Source organism: Callionymus lyra, chromosome 19 (genome assembly GCF_982586985.1).
Source record: "Callionymus lyra chromosome 19, fCalLyr1.hap1.1, whole genome shotgun sequence".
In the NCBI taxonomy this organism is placed as follows: Eukaryota; Metazoa; Chordata; class Actinopteri; order Syngnathiformes; family Callionymidae; genus Callionymus; species Callionymus lyra.
Genome location: NC_141836.1, coordinates 18462602 through 18480286, shown reverse-complemented (window position 1 = coordinate 18480286; position 17685 = coordinate 18462602). Strand labels below are relative to the sequence as shown.

General features: G+C 38.6%; 1 protein-coding gene across 1 annotated transcript; it reads left to right on the top strand.

The window, feature by feature from the left end:
- The first annotated feature begins 7538 nt into the window (after positions 1-7538).
- On the top strand, positions 7539-17432 carry klf15 (Kruppel like factor 15). The gene is made up of 3 exons (XM_087781907.1): positions 7539-7727; positions 8772-10267; positions 15755-17432. The coding sequence occupies exons 2-3, from the start codon at positions 8838-8840 to the stop codon at positions 15921-15923; spliced, it is 1599 nt and encodes a 532-aa protein (XP_087638033.1). The 5' UTR covers positions 7539-7727; positions 8772-8837; the 3' UTR covers positions 15924-17432.
- Positions 17433-17685: the final 253 nt, after the last annotated feature.

The window sequence follows — 17685 nt, the reverse complement described above, 5'->3', positions numbered from 1 at the left end:
ACAGACATTAGATGGGACTATGATACTCTCTGGTAATGGTGGTTTGGTAAATATAAGTGCTAAATAAATTATATTTGTGTGACTTTGGCTCCCCATTGTTTACAGAGGATCATCCTCAGGTTACCTTTGTAACTGAGGTTCTATGGGTTGAGAAGAGATGCAAAGCACTCATGTAGAACTTAAGTCCAACACTTAAAATACAAGTCATTGAACGACCTCTTTATACTGATGGTGAATGTCACAGAAACTCTCAGAAGAATTTCTAAGCTTACATTAAAGACATAAATAAGACCAGAATCATTTTTTAAAAACTACATTGAGGAAATAACAATAGTTTAGATGTTACAGTAACACTACATTTTGCTTTTTTTTTTCCATGCAATCTGCAATCAGTGGCAGCAGGTGAAAAATATTCTATTTTTTTCTGACTATAACAACGAAAGAAACAGTCGAAACTAGTGACAATTAGAGAATTTTAATGTTAATGTAGAAATCAACACCTATGCAGCGAATGATAAATAATAACACATATTTGTTATAATCCTTGATCAGGTAGAAGACGCAAACACATTTTATACAATAAAATACATCATACAGAATAAACCAAATTAATTAAAAAAAATAAATGGAAGGCTCTCTTTATTCATTTCTTTATCTTTATTACTCAACTTTTCATTATAATTGTGAGATTCAGCATCATTTATGTATCATTTTTGGAGGAATTATTTTCTTAAACCTGCATGTTGTCATTTAAAAAATTAAAAACATACACATTGTAATAACTTTAATATTAACTTTTTAACGTTTAGTTAAAATTGGTTCCCCTTTTTTCGTGGCTGAAGAGATTAATAGAGGTCATTACAACATAAGGGAGCTGGTCAGTGTCATAGGGAACAAACCTTGACTGACTATTAACATAAACTGCAGTGTGTGGAGGTAAAAACGCTATTAAAGGAGGGATTTTTTTTTTTCTTTAGCCAGCAGACGTCAAACAGCAACAAGAGGCGAGTCAGCAGGAACGAGACTGAACGGCAGCCCAGGAAGTGAAGGACCCTTGTGTTGAAACTGAGACTGATCTAAGTGCAATCCAAATGTGATTTCATTTTTTTTTTTTTTGCTACCAACTCCACAGCAGCTCTGCACAACAACACGTTGATCCTGATGTCATCACAAGCTTCCATACTCCACCTTCCTCGCTCTTCTAAACATCGTTTTTTAATGTGGAAATAAGCAAGGAACAACATCTGGCAGAAACTTTTCTTTTTTTTAAGAGCCCTGAACAAACCAGGTTTTGTAGGAACTTTGGGTAATAGGTCAGAGAGGCTTAGCTCAGGGAAACTTTGGCCAAATATAAATGAAGCCTTCAAAATTGAAGGCAAGAAAAAGTAGCTGGACAAGGTTTCAAGTAATATTTAGAGGCTTGGACAGGCTATGAAATTGTTCACTTTACTTGAAAATTGCTGTAACGGCTGTGTTTAAACAAACATCGTGACGCTCTTCTCATGTTTCTGTGTGGTTTCTCAAACAGTTAAGCTATATAAAAGAGCCTGGATTAGTCGACGACAGCTCTCACTGTCCGAGCATTAACTTATACTGAGAATTTCTGATTTAAACGGCTCAACAATGTGGCCCTTTATGATATTCCACTGAGCTCACCGGCTTTTTTTGAAACCGTGTTGTTGTTATGAAGTCACAGCTGAGAGGTGCCGAGGAGCGACAAGTCAACTTCCTCACAATCACTGGCTGTGTAAAGAGTCGTTCCTGGTCTCAGTGATGTTAACAAGATTAATGAGGGTCCCAGAATCTCACCAGACTTTGACATTTTGTGAAGTAAAAAATTGACTTCATCATATCTCTTTTGTTTCTTCATTCTTTCCTACAAAAGTGATGTGTGATTGTCATTATATTATACTAGTTTCATGCTCATCCCTTATTTTTTAATTATCTTTAGAATTATAAATGAATAATGACGGGGAAAAACAAATCTAAGCCATAAAAATAACACGAATTGTAAGTTATTTAAGTCGACTGACTCCTTCATGAAACATCTTAAGACCTTTTTATCCATGCAGGCTTTTCCCTGATTTTCTAGAACTCCTGTGTTGTTTTTGGAGTTATATTGATCTTTTAAGTATATATTTTATTGAGTATTGTTTTTATTGTTAAAGCGCTTTGTGACCCTGGTCTGGAAAAGCGCTCTATAAATATAAATTACTTACTTATCTTACGATTCAAACCGATACGATATATTCAGCTCACAATACAATACATTGCATACTTTCTTTAACAATTTTAAGGGACACTGAATTTTGTAATTGTTCTCTTTTGGTTGAATTAATAGAAATAAAAGCCATAATATGCCCGAACATCAGCGTTAAAAGCAGCCTGGGGGGTGGGTGTATCTTCTAGTCTTCAGTCATCGCCGGGACCTTCCGGATTCCATTGTCTCTTTATCTGTAGGGTTTTCAATGACTGCTGCCACCTAGTAGCTGGAAGTTTAATTGCAACACCAAAATGAACAAAATAAATATTTAAAAATGAAGCAATACAGTGCTGTTGAATTTGGATAATGTACGATGAAAGAAAATATCAATATAAATATATCGGTTTATCCATTTGTGTCTCACAACCCTATGACAAGGTTTTCAATAGCTAGTGTTTCAATAACATTCTTGACTTACCACTGGGAACTTGCTAAGAAGTTTTTCCACCACAATAATTTGCAAACTAAAAAGAGTAAAGCTTTTTAGTTGATTAAAACAGATACTAAATCAAATTTTCTAAAGAGACGAGAGCTTTCTCCATACACTGATAGAGATCCATTACGAGGATTGTTGTAAAAAAAAAAAAGGCTCTCATGCCTAAAATGCATCCACTCACTGTAATTTAAGCTAGTATTTAGACTAAATGGCGGCCACGGGTGTAGCTACAATTATTTTAACAGCGTTCTTGGATGACATTGCAGTTTACGTATTGTATTGCGCTTATTCCTCTAAGAACCACTCAGCGCTGATTAAGGCGGCGGCAGCGAGCGCGTCTTCGGAGCCAGAAGTGTTTTGACATGACATCTCTTCCTCGTCTCTTAATCCCGCTGCCTTATCCATCGGGCTGCAGCCAGGAAACTGACGAAGGCTTCATTATGCTTGAATCACGACCAATGATAATGTTTTTTGCTGTATCAGACGAGTTAGCGGGCGTGTGATGAAAGTTTTTGAATAAAGGAGAAAATAGATCCAGATTGAATCATTCTGAGGCAGGTGAGTTAGCCTCGCCTCTTGATCCTTCCCATTTGTATGAATAAAAAATATATTTTAAAGAAGATAATAAAATTCCACAAAAATCATTGAGTGTTTGCGCATGTGTGTGTGCATGTGTGTGTGTCTCAAACTAGGTTTTGGGAATGATTGTCACGACTTAGCCATTCCTGTTGAACATTGTCTGAACGCTGTTTTCTTTCTAATCCGTAATGCTGGAAGTTCATTCAGGATTACATTTAAATCAGAGTTTAAAATGTGTTTTAAGTCACTTATCTTAATAGCATCAGTAGAGGAATGGATGGAGGGAAATGACCACAAGACCATTGTTTGTGTGTGTTTTTTTTTTAAATCATGTGACCTCAAAAGAACAGATTTGAATCTGGAATAAAAATCTCTATACGTTCACAGAGCAGATTAGCCGGTTTCCTCTGGATCGACAATACAGTGAGCTTGTTTACAGCTGCAGAGGTTCACGACCTTCAGCCGTAGCTGAAGAACCTTGGCGAGGTCATGTTTTTATAGGTCAGGTAAGAACTACATGGGGGGTGTAAACATGATCCAGGCCGACTTCCCTCCTGTTTCTGTGTCGGTCTTTACTAAAGTGTGCGCGGCACGTAGTCAAAGGTTACTACTCTTCTGTTTATATTTGATTTGAGCTAATGACAATAAGACAAGTTCACTATAGATCAACACGTTACTACAACTCTGTCGCTATCTCAGATGTGATGCAATCTGGAAGTAGAACGCCATAAAAAAGGTTCAATATTTGTGTTATGAAGCTGATAACCTCTGGTTAATGTTAACCAGGTTGTTGTTGTTGCCAGTTTCACCAACAAACACAGATAAGGACAGAGTGCGACATCATGGTAGCTGTGGTTTCCATGGGTTTTGTTTATTTTAGTTAAGATTGACTTTCCCAGCCTTCAATCCTGGAGTAATAAGGAAAAAAACAGAATGTATTTATACAGTAAAGGAAAACATACAGCGTCCTAGAAGCGCAAGTCAAATTTACTACAATTTCCTGAAACAAATGTACAAACTTCGAAACAAATAAATACATTTCCTGACTTTTTTAATTTTTATTACAACTTTTATTACAATTTTTTTTGTTTCAGAGTTTGGACATCTGTTTTGCCCTATTGGGCCCCCGTAAAAAAAAATAACAACCAATGAATGGAGAGTGAGGAACGATCTGGTTCCTGGTCTTTAGATGGAAACAAGCAGATTCAGTTTGGCTTCGAAAAGCCTCTTTTGACGAGAAACATGTTTTTAAAAACCGTGTCAAGCCTGTGTAAATCCCATAAGGTTCCGCAGGTCTCAGCGTCACCCTGCGTCTTTAAGGCTTGTAAATCCAACACTTTAAAAAGTGTGCTGTTGTTATTGAGGCATCTTACGGTAAAACACACAAACACCATTACATAAGACACGGTTCGGGGTCAGTGGGCAAAAGCTCAAGAGTTAATAACTACAAGAAAGTGCATTGAAACTCTGTCCTTGACTGTCATGGCTGGCACCAGCGTAGCACAGCAAATAGGATGAAAAGCAACAGCCAGTTAAGATGTCTAAGAACAGCATTAGTGCTTGCAGTTTTACTTGTTATTGTTGGCAGTAGAAGTCGTGCTAATGGTGGGGGGGGGGGTCATTGTTGTGTGGGATTCGGCTTCATTGAAAGTCATTATGTAACCCTGGGAGTAAATCTTTGTTTCTTGTTGCCGTTGATACAGTGCAAGAATTTACAAAGAAACTGAAAAAAAAGCCACCATTCAAGTCCCCAAAGAGGAATTGATCTTTGTAAGGGGCCACAGCGGCTGGTTGTCCCCTATTTCTTTACATCTAAAACTAAACTAAAATAAATAAATACATCCATAATGTAATGTTAAAGTCTTTTGTCAACATAACTTCAAATACGGATTTTCATATTTTGGTACAAAACTTACAGGGAATATTGAATACTGGGGAATGAAGAGATTTATTTTAGAGGTACACTTGAGTTTCCTCTAAAAATACAACTTTATCAATTTTAAACATTAGTATTAAAACTTTATGGCGCAAAATATGACTTTACAGAGAAGTTCTCTCCAACCCCTGTAAAGCATTCATTATCGAGCCACACATGTTATGCTAGTTTAATGCTGTGTTTTTTTTTATTTATATTTTTGCTTTTTGAATTATGGGTCCCCATACTTTAAACTTATATTTTCTCTTTAGATGTTCATAATGTCCATCTAATTAATAATAACTGGCCATGAAAAAAAGTAATATTGATAATTATCATCATATATTTGATAGAATATATATATCTTTATAAGTGACCATCTTGCCGCAGAGATAAATGTCCAGCGTTTCTGCTGGTTCAGTGATATGGTGAGTTTTTTTTTTCATGCACTTTACATTCATGAACCGGTCATGCTATTTTATTTTTTTTATTTTAACTGTTTATCTGTTGATCTGTCCATGAACGCCTACATTAAACTATTAATACCAGAGCATAGCTTGACTAAATAAAAACGGTCAGTCATCATCTGCAACAGGTTTCATGATAATGTTTTTAATTTGATTATTTTAGATTCTTGTGTGATCGCTGCAGATGAATGAGCGATTGAATGTGTGGCAGCAATAAGTGGCAGCAATTAAAATGAAGAACGAGCCATTTATTTATTAAGTTTAATTGACAGTAGACAAGGAGGACATTTTTCAAGACATTTGAGTCATTGTTTGAAATAAAGGCGTTTGAATGTTTGCAAAAAACACTTTGCAGTGCCTCAAACTAACAGGGTATTCCCATTGCCGTTTGAGAAGTAGTGTCTATTGTTGAACATATTAAGTTAGCGGCAGCATCACAATAAGAAACATCTTTACTTAATATAGCAGTATCTGAAAGAGCCCAGCGTATATGTACTGTAAATGCAAGACAGACATTCTCCGTGTCTATGTGTCTCCTCTCACACACCATAATAGCCAGTGTCTCTGAACTATGGACACAAAAATATATTATTGTTTCAGGTTTAAGTTATTTCTGTGACCATTGTAGTTTTTTTCTTTCATCAAACAAGGGGTTCCAACATTTGATTTTGATATAAATAAATATATATATAATAAAAACAACTTCTGGGCCATGGGCCATTTGCGACGCATGCCATGATATGCTGTGGCCGAAAGAGCAAGGCACTCTTTTGTTAGATGTCAGATGGGGAGGAAATAAAGATCATTACATCAAATGTTATCATTTAAATAGCTAATATTATATTGTAACAGATTAAAATAAGAAATAATATAAAAATGTAAAAAAATAGGAGAAATTCAAAGTAGAATCACTCAAAAAAATCATTAAGCAACAACATATGAATCAAATTTGTAAAAGACATTCAGAAAAAGAAATGCTATACAACCCCCATCCTGCAGCCTAGATTCTGCAAGACTGGACTAGTAGCTACCCTTCTATCAACATTTACTTCATCACACAGATGTGTGTTTTACAACCTTCTCACTTTGTTCTTGATGATGTAGAGCTGAGTGGAAACAAAGAAAATCTTTATCCGTCGTGCATATTTACCCTCAAACCAGTTTTTTCTTTCAGATGTGTAGAGTCCATATATATTTTATATTTATAACACACACACATTCTAGCTGACTTTATCTAGGTCAGAGTCAATCATGTAAGTGGACACATTTAAAAAGGTTTCCAGGCAAAAATAAATAAAATAAATAGATTTACCGAACTTGCCTGTGACAGGAAATGTGAGTTTGATCGCAATGTTGTCAATATTAGAGGCTTAATCTTAATTACCTGTTTGGTCCTTTCCTTTAACATTAGTTTTACTTATTGTAAGTCTCTGTATTATTGTATTATAACTTTTTCCTTGTCTTATTTTTAAATCCTGGCATCTTTAAAGCTTAACATGAATGCTAATCTACTTTCATTTAAGCCTGCCAAAATTATTTGGTGAGTTTGACACCTCGCCAGAAGATGGTCAACCATAGAAAAGTATGTGTCACACACACCAAGTTCAGAAGTGACATCATAACTCTTTGGCTTTGGAACTCTTTAAAAACAAATGCATTTACTTTAAAAACTCGTTGGAATATCTCATTATTATTTGGAAGCCTTTACCCAAAACTACACTGCAAATGTCAAATTGTTTTTAAAGTTTAAAAAACAGACTGTAAAAAATCACAGACACACGCACACCATTGACGTCATCGCCCGAGGGCCCGCCTCCTTCACCCGAGAGCCAATCATGACGCACCTTGTAGTCGAGCCTTCAAAAGCCGACCAGCTTATTTTGACTCGTACAACAAACCGAGCCTGGATCATGTGACCTTTTCCCACCGTGGATTCTGTGCATGTGTGTTTTGCGAGCCAGAGAGCGAGGCGGACGGGGAAGGTGTGCAGTTATGCAAGACGCGTCATATGGATTGATATCATTGACGCACTGACCGCAACAAAGTTGAGACTCCTCGTTCTATCAGGTGAGACTGGTTTAATAATAAACCTAGAATGGCATTAACTGTAAAACATTTACACTTTTGAATTGCAACGAACTAAATGTTGTTTTTTTTTAATCCAAGTTCATTGCAGTGTAATAAAGTGGGGGTTACACGGTTTTAAGAAACAGACGTGGAGTCAATGTCACGGTGTGAACGCTTCGACATGCCAGGAATTCCGACTTGCTTCACATAGCGCGCTGACAGAAGAGTGTTTCATGCTGTCAAGAGCCTGTTCAGATGTTCCCAGACCCGGGGGTTACTGTCGGGCACGGCGCTGGACACACGCTGCTCCCCAAACATCTCCTCTGTCGCTGCAGAAAATAACTTAAAAAAAAAGTATCTATAGACAGATTTCTGGTTCGATCCCGCGTTAAAATATTGTTTTTAGACAAAATCTAGTTAATGAAACAACAACATGTTTACAAGATTTAGATAAAATGTTTACATCATGTTCTATTGTAATGGCATTATGTTTCATGTAATGAAATGAAAAACGTTCTTCTTCAATGTAAAATGTTTTTTAACACTTTCTCAAACTTTTTTTTTAATCGTTTTTCTATTCATAAACAGCAGAGGGCGCAAAGCTACTCAAATTCAGCAACTTCAGTCAGAAAGACAAATAATAATAAATACTTATCTAAATGAATGTTTATCTTATCCACTTTTGCTCCTTAACATGTTTTTACTGTCACGACTCTATTGAGAGAGGTTGTGTGTGAAATTCAAGTGATAGACAGTTAAAATTTGATCTAAAGCAGTGGGAAAAGTTAACCCCTGATCCCACGTGGTCAGTGTGTAGTGCTCAAGAGCAGCTGGTGCACACGAACGCCCTTCAAATTCCACTTCCTTCACACGTGGTTAACTATTAGAGAACACTGCAGAGGAGCTCTCTGACGTGGATTTAACATGCATTAATATACATCAAGCTGGTTGACGTATTATTTTTTAGTTTGAGTAAATTATGAACTTTTTGTTTGCTTCAATGATATTAGTGGTCAAATCCTGATTTCACCTTTTTGTCTTCAGGAAAATAATCTGCCTATATTCGGATTTTGGGGAAGCAGAACCTGACTGCCATTACTCCGCACAGGAATGGTGGATCACTTGCCACTGGGTGAGGAAACCTTCCTGTACCATTCCGAATCACCGACTTGTGACTTCCACTGCCATGCCAACGGCGGTGCTTCGCCGGGCCTTATGGTGACCCACAGTTGCTACCACCACCCTCACCCCTACCAGGGGGTGATGCTTTCGATGTCGCCCGGACTTTCAGAGGACGACCGCAGCATCTCGTCCAGCCCCAAGTCCTCCTTCTGCTCCAGTCCAGAGACTTCGACCTTGCGGCCTGGGAGCTTTGAAAGTCGGAGCAGCAGGAGCAGCCGGAGCAGCAGGAGCAGCGAAAGCTCATCGGGAGGAGAAAGTCAAGACAGCCTCCTGGATCTTCTTCTCTTCCAGGCCTCCCACAAAATCTCATCAAACTGCAGCACAAGCACCCCCTCACCCCTCTGCATGTTATCCCCCACTTTGTCGCCTCCGTCATCGTCCCAGTCATCTCTGTTACCGATGGGGCACGAGTGGGAGTCCAAGAGGGAACAGCAGCCCAGTCTCCTCCACCAGCAGACCAAAGAGGACAGCTACGAGTTACCAGTGTTCCTGGATGAAATGCAGCATCCCACTGCCCTCCTCTTTCAGCCCACCCTGGAAGAGATTGAGGAGTTCCTGGAGGAAAACATGGTAGCAGCTGCAACAGAGAAGGAAGAGGAGGAAAGTGATGTTGAAATGTCTCCGGAACAACAGGAAGTAGAAGGCGATGGCACAGGAAGTGTTGGGATGCAGAACTCGGATCAAACTGTACCAGTGGCTCCTTCTCCACTGGCCTATGCCACAGAGACCAAACATGTCTTGCCTGCGTTGGACAGCTTATCCACGGTGGAAATGGATTGCGTTGACAATATGACCCTCAGTGATGGGATCAAACAGGAAGAGTGTGAGGCACCAGCAGACTCAACAAACGGTGCTACCAATGTGCCCGTCATCCTGCAAATCCAGCCCATACCAATCAAACAAGAGCAAAACCCCAGTTCCATATCTGACGCCAAGGAATCGCAACCGTCTCAGCCCAACCACACAGGGTCCGACATCAAGATTGCCCAGCTCCTGCTCAATATCCAGGGCCAGACCTTTACCTTGGTGCCTCAGCTGCTTTCTCCAGCGAACATTAGTGGCACAGGCAAACTAGGGAGTGCGGCTTCAACCAAATTCGTCCGGATTGCCCCGGTGCCCATCGCCGCGAAACCCATCAGCTTCGGAGAAGGTGGGCTTGGTGATGGGTCAGCGACCGGGGTCTTAACGGGAGGACAGAGGTACCAGAAAAGTGCCGTGGCAGACCTCATAAAAATGCACAAGTGCTCTTTTCCGGGCTGCAATAAGATGTACACCAAGAGCAGCCACCTTAAGGCTCACCTGAGAAGGCACACGGGGGAGAAGCCTTTTGCCTGCACATGGCCCGGCTGTGGATGGAGGTGAGGATGTTACCAGTGATGTGTTGTTGGATAAACATTTTGAATGTAAACAATTTATGAGGCTTTACCCAAAAAAAGGGAGGTTTGTAATCTTTGGAAATATGCCACATTGTATTATAAAACCTCATCAACCCAACACTAGAAAGTATCAGTCATATTCTGGGGAAAAAAAAAGGTTATTAGAAACCGACATGGAGAAAACTGTTATTGATAAGTGCCTCCCTTTACTTAGTAGCTTTATAGAGATACGTTTATTACTACTTTTCTTTTTAAAGTTGTTTTATTACGTCTATAAATGACTGTTTACACTCCAGACAGGAATCTGTGTGCAGACTTTTAAGAGCCTCAGAAGGTTTCTTCCTAAGAAATGATGTGTTCGATACAGTAAACGTTTAAAACATTAGCTACACACTGGCTGTTGCCCGACAAGTGCCTAGTGGTAGTAACCCGTGTTATCTTCATGGTAAAAATTGCAGATTAGATAGACTGTCTTTTGAAGTTCTCTGCAGGCAGACTTTGCCCTGTTGTAGTTATTCCACTTGTTTGCTTTCTGTCTGCACACACATGTTGACAAATGCCTCGTTCATTATCGTGTATAACTGCATTTTAAATCCACGATGCAACATTTTTGAAGACCTTCAGCAGGCAACCTTTTTTTCTTCTTGTAATCATTGTTAACATCTTGCCCGATCAAAGTACAACTGTTGCCCTGTTAGTCAATGGATGGCCCCAACTATACATATTGCAGCTATTGCCAAATACTTCATGTGTGGCTCCATACCTGGACTCAGCACAGTTAAGTTAGGCCAAAACAATATATTTATGGTTAAACAAGGACAAGGACATGGGTTTGACGGTCTGGGTAAATAGTTTAGGATTAGAAAAGTTAATCAGCAAGTACATGTGTTGTTTGTTCATCTTATAGCATTCTACTTTTTTGATGTCAGAGAGATTAATGAGATGCGTTCAAAGTTCCCTGTAAGAAAACCAAATTAACTTTTGTTGAACATCAAAACTAGCAGTCCAGCAGCTGGATCGTCTTTCCTTTATTTCTAGAAAATACAATGTATTTTTAAAATACTAAATGTATTCTGAATTAAATGTTTTTTATTATAATGAGGTACTTAATACCTTACTTAATGAGGTAAGTAGAAGAACTCACATCCCTCCGGTCCTTAAAACTCTTCACTGGCTTCCAGTTTCTTTCAGGATCAACTTTAAAACTTTAAAATTCTGGTTCTTACTTTCAGAGCTATTCATGGTCAGGCTCCTTCTTACATCACTGATCTGATCCAGCCTTACACCCCAGCTCGGGCTCTGAGGTCTGTGGATCAGAATCTACTTGTGGTTCCACGCACACGGCTCAGGACCAGAGGAGAGAAATCTTTTCAGGCTGTTGCTCCTAAGCTTTGGAACAATCTTCCTCTCTCTTTGCGCTTGATGGAGTCTACTGACTCCTTTAAGAAACATCTTAAGACGTTTCTATTTGTTCAGGCTTTTCCTTGAATTTCTCGAACTCCTGTGTTGTTCTCAGTATTATCTTGATCTTTAAAGTATGTACTTTTTTTTTGAGTATTGTTTTGATTGTTTAAGCGCTTTGTGACCCTGGTCTCGAAAAGCGCTATATAAATAAATATTACTTACTTACTTACTTACTTACTTACTTACTTACTTACTTCTGACTACTGTTAAATTGTTTGGCACGCTAATATACACGTCATATGCTATTGTAGAAAAGGTGTTTGATGACCCGCTGCTTCTGGGAGCCAAACTCATAAAGAGATTTATAGGGCATATTTTGTACTGGCTCAGAGGAGTGAGTTCATGCACCAACCTGGAGACAGAAATATTTAAAGAGAAATAATGTATTATAATGTAAAACAAAAAATCAATAGCAGATACAACACGTCAATGATATCTTTGGAATTAGTGCCACTATGTTATGTATGTATGTTATGTTATGTAGTCACGCTCCCAGATACTGCCACCCCAGCTCGTGCTCTGAAGTCTGTGGACCAGAATCTACTGATGGTTCCTCGCACACGGTTCAGGACCAGAGGAAATCCTTCCAGGCTGTTGCTCATAAGCTTTGGAACGATCTTCCTCTCCCTCTGTGTTTGATGGAACTACTGACTCCTTCAAGAAACATCTTAAGACATTTTTATTGGTGCAGGCTTTTCCTTGATTTTCTGAGACCCATGTGTTGTTCTCAGTGTTATCTGGACCTTTTAAGTATATATTTTATTGAGTTTTGTTTTGATTGTTTATGCGCGTTGTGACCCTGGTCTGGAAGCAGGACATCAATTTCCGTATTTCAAATTAAAAGCAGTGCATCAGCCTATAGTTCCATCTGCCCTGTAATCTTTTATTGTCACGGTCACAGTCTTTACTGTTTAAAATCCACAGTTTAAACCTTTTCAAACTATTATTTATAAGCTTTTTTTTGCCATATCTATTAATTGTTCAACTCTAATTCAGGTTCAGATTGTCACCCCAAACAAATAAAATGGCAGGTTTAAGATTCTAAACAAATTAATTATTTTAAAGCACAGAGCATCTATGCAAGACCTCGACAAAAAGACGACTAAAGAACAATACAATTTAAACAATACACACCTCTTTTTCTTTTCATTTGATGTAAAGGCATATATATATATAAGGCACTACCTTAGATTTCTTAGATAACAAGAGACATGTTAATATATATTATAATATATTTATACAGAACTTAGTATTGTTGATGAGCTATAATTCTTTGCTGATAATCTGTGTTAGAAAGTGATGACCTGGTTTAAATTGACATTAAGATTATGGAAGCATCAGTGGATTGGGGGCCGTGGAGTTCCTACTGCTCTCACATTAGAATAGATCCATGTTTTAGGGCCTCTGAAGTACAGCGTCAACACCACATTTAACTCTTCTGGCTCGCAAGCTCCTTCTTGAAATCTGGAAGTTGTAACGCAGATGAGCGGCCTCACATGTAAACACATAAAAAGAAACACATGCTAGCACCTCTCAGGGGGAATGTTGCGCTCAGACCCGCATGATGCCTGGGATTCAAAGTGTTGTGTTAGACGCTGAGCCTCTGACAGTTTGCTGTAATAACACTGTGACGCGTCTGTATCACCGTGTGCTGGACATCTGTCACATGGCGTGTGGGATTGTTGTCCTTGTTGGCTCACATTGTTGCAGCAAAACAACATTGGTGCGTGATGCGGGTGGATTTATCTTTAGAATGGAGGCTCAATGTAGAGGCACGCGGTTAGAGACGGAGGGCAGATCTTTCTCTCGTGACGGATGTGACCTAATTCATTTTACATTATTTTTTTCAAATTAGTTGCTTTATACCATTTGGTAAAGAAATGATGTTTCAACATCTGTACCTCAGTAAAAATCACTTTGAGGTGCAAGAAATACATGAACTAATCAGTAAGGAAAATAAAAAGTTAATTAACCAGAGCACTTGTTGTTTAACTCATTCGTAAATACAATTAAAAAAAAAAAAAGCACATGTGGCTCTTGTTTCAAAGTAGAACTAGACGACTGTGAACTGAAAAAAAAACGTCTCAAATTCACAGTGCACTCTGTGTACCCTTGGAGTGGTGAACTCAGTGACCCGAACATAAAGATCTATAACAAGAGAGGGCCTGCATGAAGGAGAATACAGGTGGAGAACTATACTGGCAGATAATCGGAGGGAACTATAAAACTGTTGATTAGGCTGAATGCGAGTTGAGCTGAAAGAACTTGAAGTGCAGCCTTGAGAGTTGGCGATGGCCCAGTCCGCTATATGGTTTGTATCATGCCTGAGCTTGAAGCTCATGTTGCACAGAGGCTTGTGGAGCACAGGAACTTTGATGCAGGAGACACGTGATGGCGTTACATAATACAGTCCTCTTACTTTTGACATGCTACTATAGTGTTCCAGAACAACATGGATGACAATTTTTGTAGACATGACGGAGCATTTCCGCATTCAATTCAATTTTACAAATGATAGTTTATCTGAGACACAAACTTTAAAAAATACTGTCACGGTTGGATTAGAAAAAACTAAATAAGTGGATTTTGAGTTTTTCAAAAAGTTGCCTCAACCTTATTAAACAATTGACAGAAGGGATCAGGCAAACATCTTTGGTTTGTTATATTTTAAAAACAAGCCTATAATTCCTTCACATTTTCTTCTGAATTGCATTAAATAGCTGATAAAAAAACATGCTGTACAAAACAGTTCATGTTGTCATAATAATCAAAGATCATCAGTTTGTTGAATGAGAAACATTTTTATTAAGTTTATTCTCCACTCATGTAACTGCAAACACTTGCACTTGGTGTGTGTGTTCATTTGGGATCAATGTTGATTGTGAACGTGTCTCTGATAAACACTGATAAAACGACGAGTCAGTGACGACATGGAGCAGTAAATATGTGTGTATGACACCACACGTGTTCATGCTCTTTTCATTCTTGAGACATATGAATTTTGCCATGGAAAACACCATTTCAGAATCAGTCAGTACAGAATTAAACAATGAAATTCGATGGCACACAAAATGAGTAATTAGTAAAAACAAAGCCAAGCACCAGCTCTTGGATACAGTTAGCAAAGTGCCTTTATCCACTGACAAAAACCTTGTTACATTCTTAAGGATGTTGATAGTAGTTGTAATTATGACTATAAAAATGTATTATCCATTCATAAATTCATAGATATTGTGATGTCGTTTCCTTTGCCGACATCCTTGATCTTATCACATCTTTGCTAAAGAGTCGAGGTCCATCGTAATCTCTTATTGGGTTAATAAAAGAAAGTTTGACATTGGGGGCCATTGAGGACTAATCTTTGTTTGAGCTTTAGTAGTAGTTTTGTTATTGATAACATTAAGAAAACATACATTTAGATAATGTTTTATTTATCCATTTTCTTTAACCTCTGTTTAAATGTGATTGGAAGCATGTGTACAATTGTTGACATCCATCATCTCTATTCTTTATCTTATCTTAAACATTGTTATCTTTATAGGTTAGGATAGCGACATTAATCTACTTTGTTTTTCTCGCACATAAAACAACTTGGTTATCCATAATAACTCACGGATAAATATGTTTAAAAATAATTGTTAGTTTGAAGTGTTTCTGTGTTGAGCATTAATACGACTTTGCAGCTTTGCTAATACTTAGAGTCACATAAGATGTATGCTCAGTGGTGTCAGAGCAGACACACACACCTCGACTGTCATGACGTCCATGTCATCGGTTGGGGGGCCCTTGGAGACTAGAGTCAGGCGAGACAGGAATAGTCCTGGCTTGGATTCATGGCTCTCATGTGGTGAACTATAAATGGGATGACTAACTTCACAGGGAAAACATGTGTAGCATCACACCTCTCCGGTTTCACAGATTTTAAACTCACGTTGTTTGGCTTTCACTTCCTATAAATCAGTATTTTTTTGAGTCTTAACGCTGATGCCAATCTCGTCCCTGCAGGTTCTCTCGCTCAGACGAGTTGTCACGACACCGGCGCTCTCACTCTGGAGTGAAACCGTACCAGTGTATCGTCTGCGAGAAGAAGTTTGCTCGGAGCGATCACCTGTCCAAACACCTCAAAGTCCACCGCTTTCCACGAAGCAGCAGAACAGGACGATCTGCCAACTGACCTTTGTGACCTCTGACAAACTGATGTTCGGAGGAGGGAGGGGGGCCACCACACTTATCTTTTGCATGAGTGAGTGACGAAGGACAGCGGGGAGGGGGAGGGCGGTCCAAACAAGGAGTTAGCGGCAGACTAATGTGTGCATATGTTCAAACATGTGCGAGTGACTTAAATTCATGGTACTGTGATAAGTTATTGGGTGGCGCGATAAAGACTGTTACTAGAGATATCGCCCTGTCAGGTGGAATAAGCTTCTTATACAAGGAATCTTGTATTATCTTGAACTAGGGATTCAAAGTATTTGAACAGGACTAGTGTTTATTATTGTACATTTCACAAAGTTGATGAAGTTTGCCAAAGGGGTTATTAAAAAAAAAAGAAAAGTGAAATATTTTTAGAGCCAAATGGCGAGAGATAATTCTATCTTTGTTTCTAAATGGCTTGAATCAATTAGTTGCCTAGCAACACCAGCTAAATGGTTTTTAAGAAGCATTGGGAACCACCAGGGCATGTAGAAAGTTAATGATGCTCAACATTCCTCAGCCTTGAAGATGTTTTGGAAGGACAAGTAAAGCTCGCCGCCAAGTCCGAATCACAACGTAGCCTGCACTGGCCTCACGATGGTCTGTTTCAGTGCTCTGTGGCCTCATCTACTCGTGAGAAGTACTCATGGCCTGCGTGGATCCAAAGTACTTCAGGTGCTGCTAAACCCTGTTGTGATCACAAAAGCGCTGCTGTGCTGCCTGTAGCTCATCCTGCGTGCTGCTTTCATCACCGAGTGGATTCTTCGAAGGGATTCAATACCTGCTGTGTCAGCTGAACTCACGACTCAACAGAAAACACAAGAGGCAGTTTCTCGTGGGGTTACCTTTTGAACGAGGTTCTTGAATTTGTCTGCCTTCACCTCCAATTCTTCGCGGGCCTTGTTTTAGTGTAACGAAACACTTTCACGTGTATTATTGAAAAAAAATATGCAGCACAAACACTCAACTGACATGTTATTTGTTTGTTTTAGACCTTTTATCTCAAACAAAACCTTGTGGCAATAATCTGGATGTATGATCAGTGATCAATGAAGTCTTCAGAAACATTAATGCTTTTATGAAATATGCAAATGAGTAGAAACAACCTAGTGATCTGAGAGTAGCGTTTGCTCTTGTCATATTATCCATTTCATTTCTACATCTCTGTCATCTTTATGTGTTTTTTAAGTGCCAAAAGTCATCAGTCATTCATCTCTAGCATAAACATTCAAATCCCCATTTAATACAAGATGACAGCTGGATTTTTTTTTTGTTCAATCTGTTTAACAACTGATTCTCCTTCAACAACAACACCAAAGGTGTTCTTGAAAGAATATTACTGGAATCCTCTAGATGTCACGTTTTCGTCACACTTGCTAACCTTAGCCACAGTACAATACTGTTCATACCAGCAATATGAAAAACCCTGAATGTATTTCATTGAGAAAAGGGATGTTTTATTCTTTTAAAAATAAAGTTTTATCAATAAGATTGTGTCAATTGGATCTTTCCTTTTTCTGTACTGAGCGCACATTGATTGCTACCGAACATAAGAACATTTTAATGAATTGTGGTCATAGTTTTATTTAAGAAGCTGCTTTAGTAATTTTGCTCCATTTTTCTTTGTGAGTCAAGTTTCTTCATGACAATGAATATTGAAAAAACATTTCCTTAAAAAGTACTACAAGTAATTAAACTTTTTTTTCCTTCACTCACTCATGCTTGATAATATTAAATACGGC

Coding starts and splice junctions, on each gene's coding strand:
- klf15 (XM_087781907.1), top strand. CDS start 8,838: ATGGTGGATCACTTGCCACTGGGTGAGGAAACCTTCCTGTACCATTCC. Junction 10,268..15,754: donor TGGCCCGGCTGTGGATGGAG/GTGAGGATGTTA, acceptor TCGTCCCTGCAG/GTTCTCTCGCTCAGACGAGT.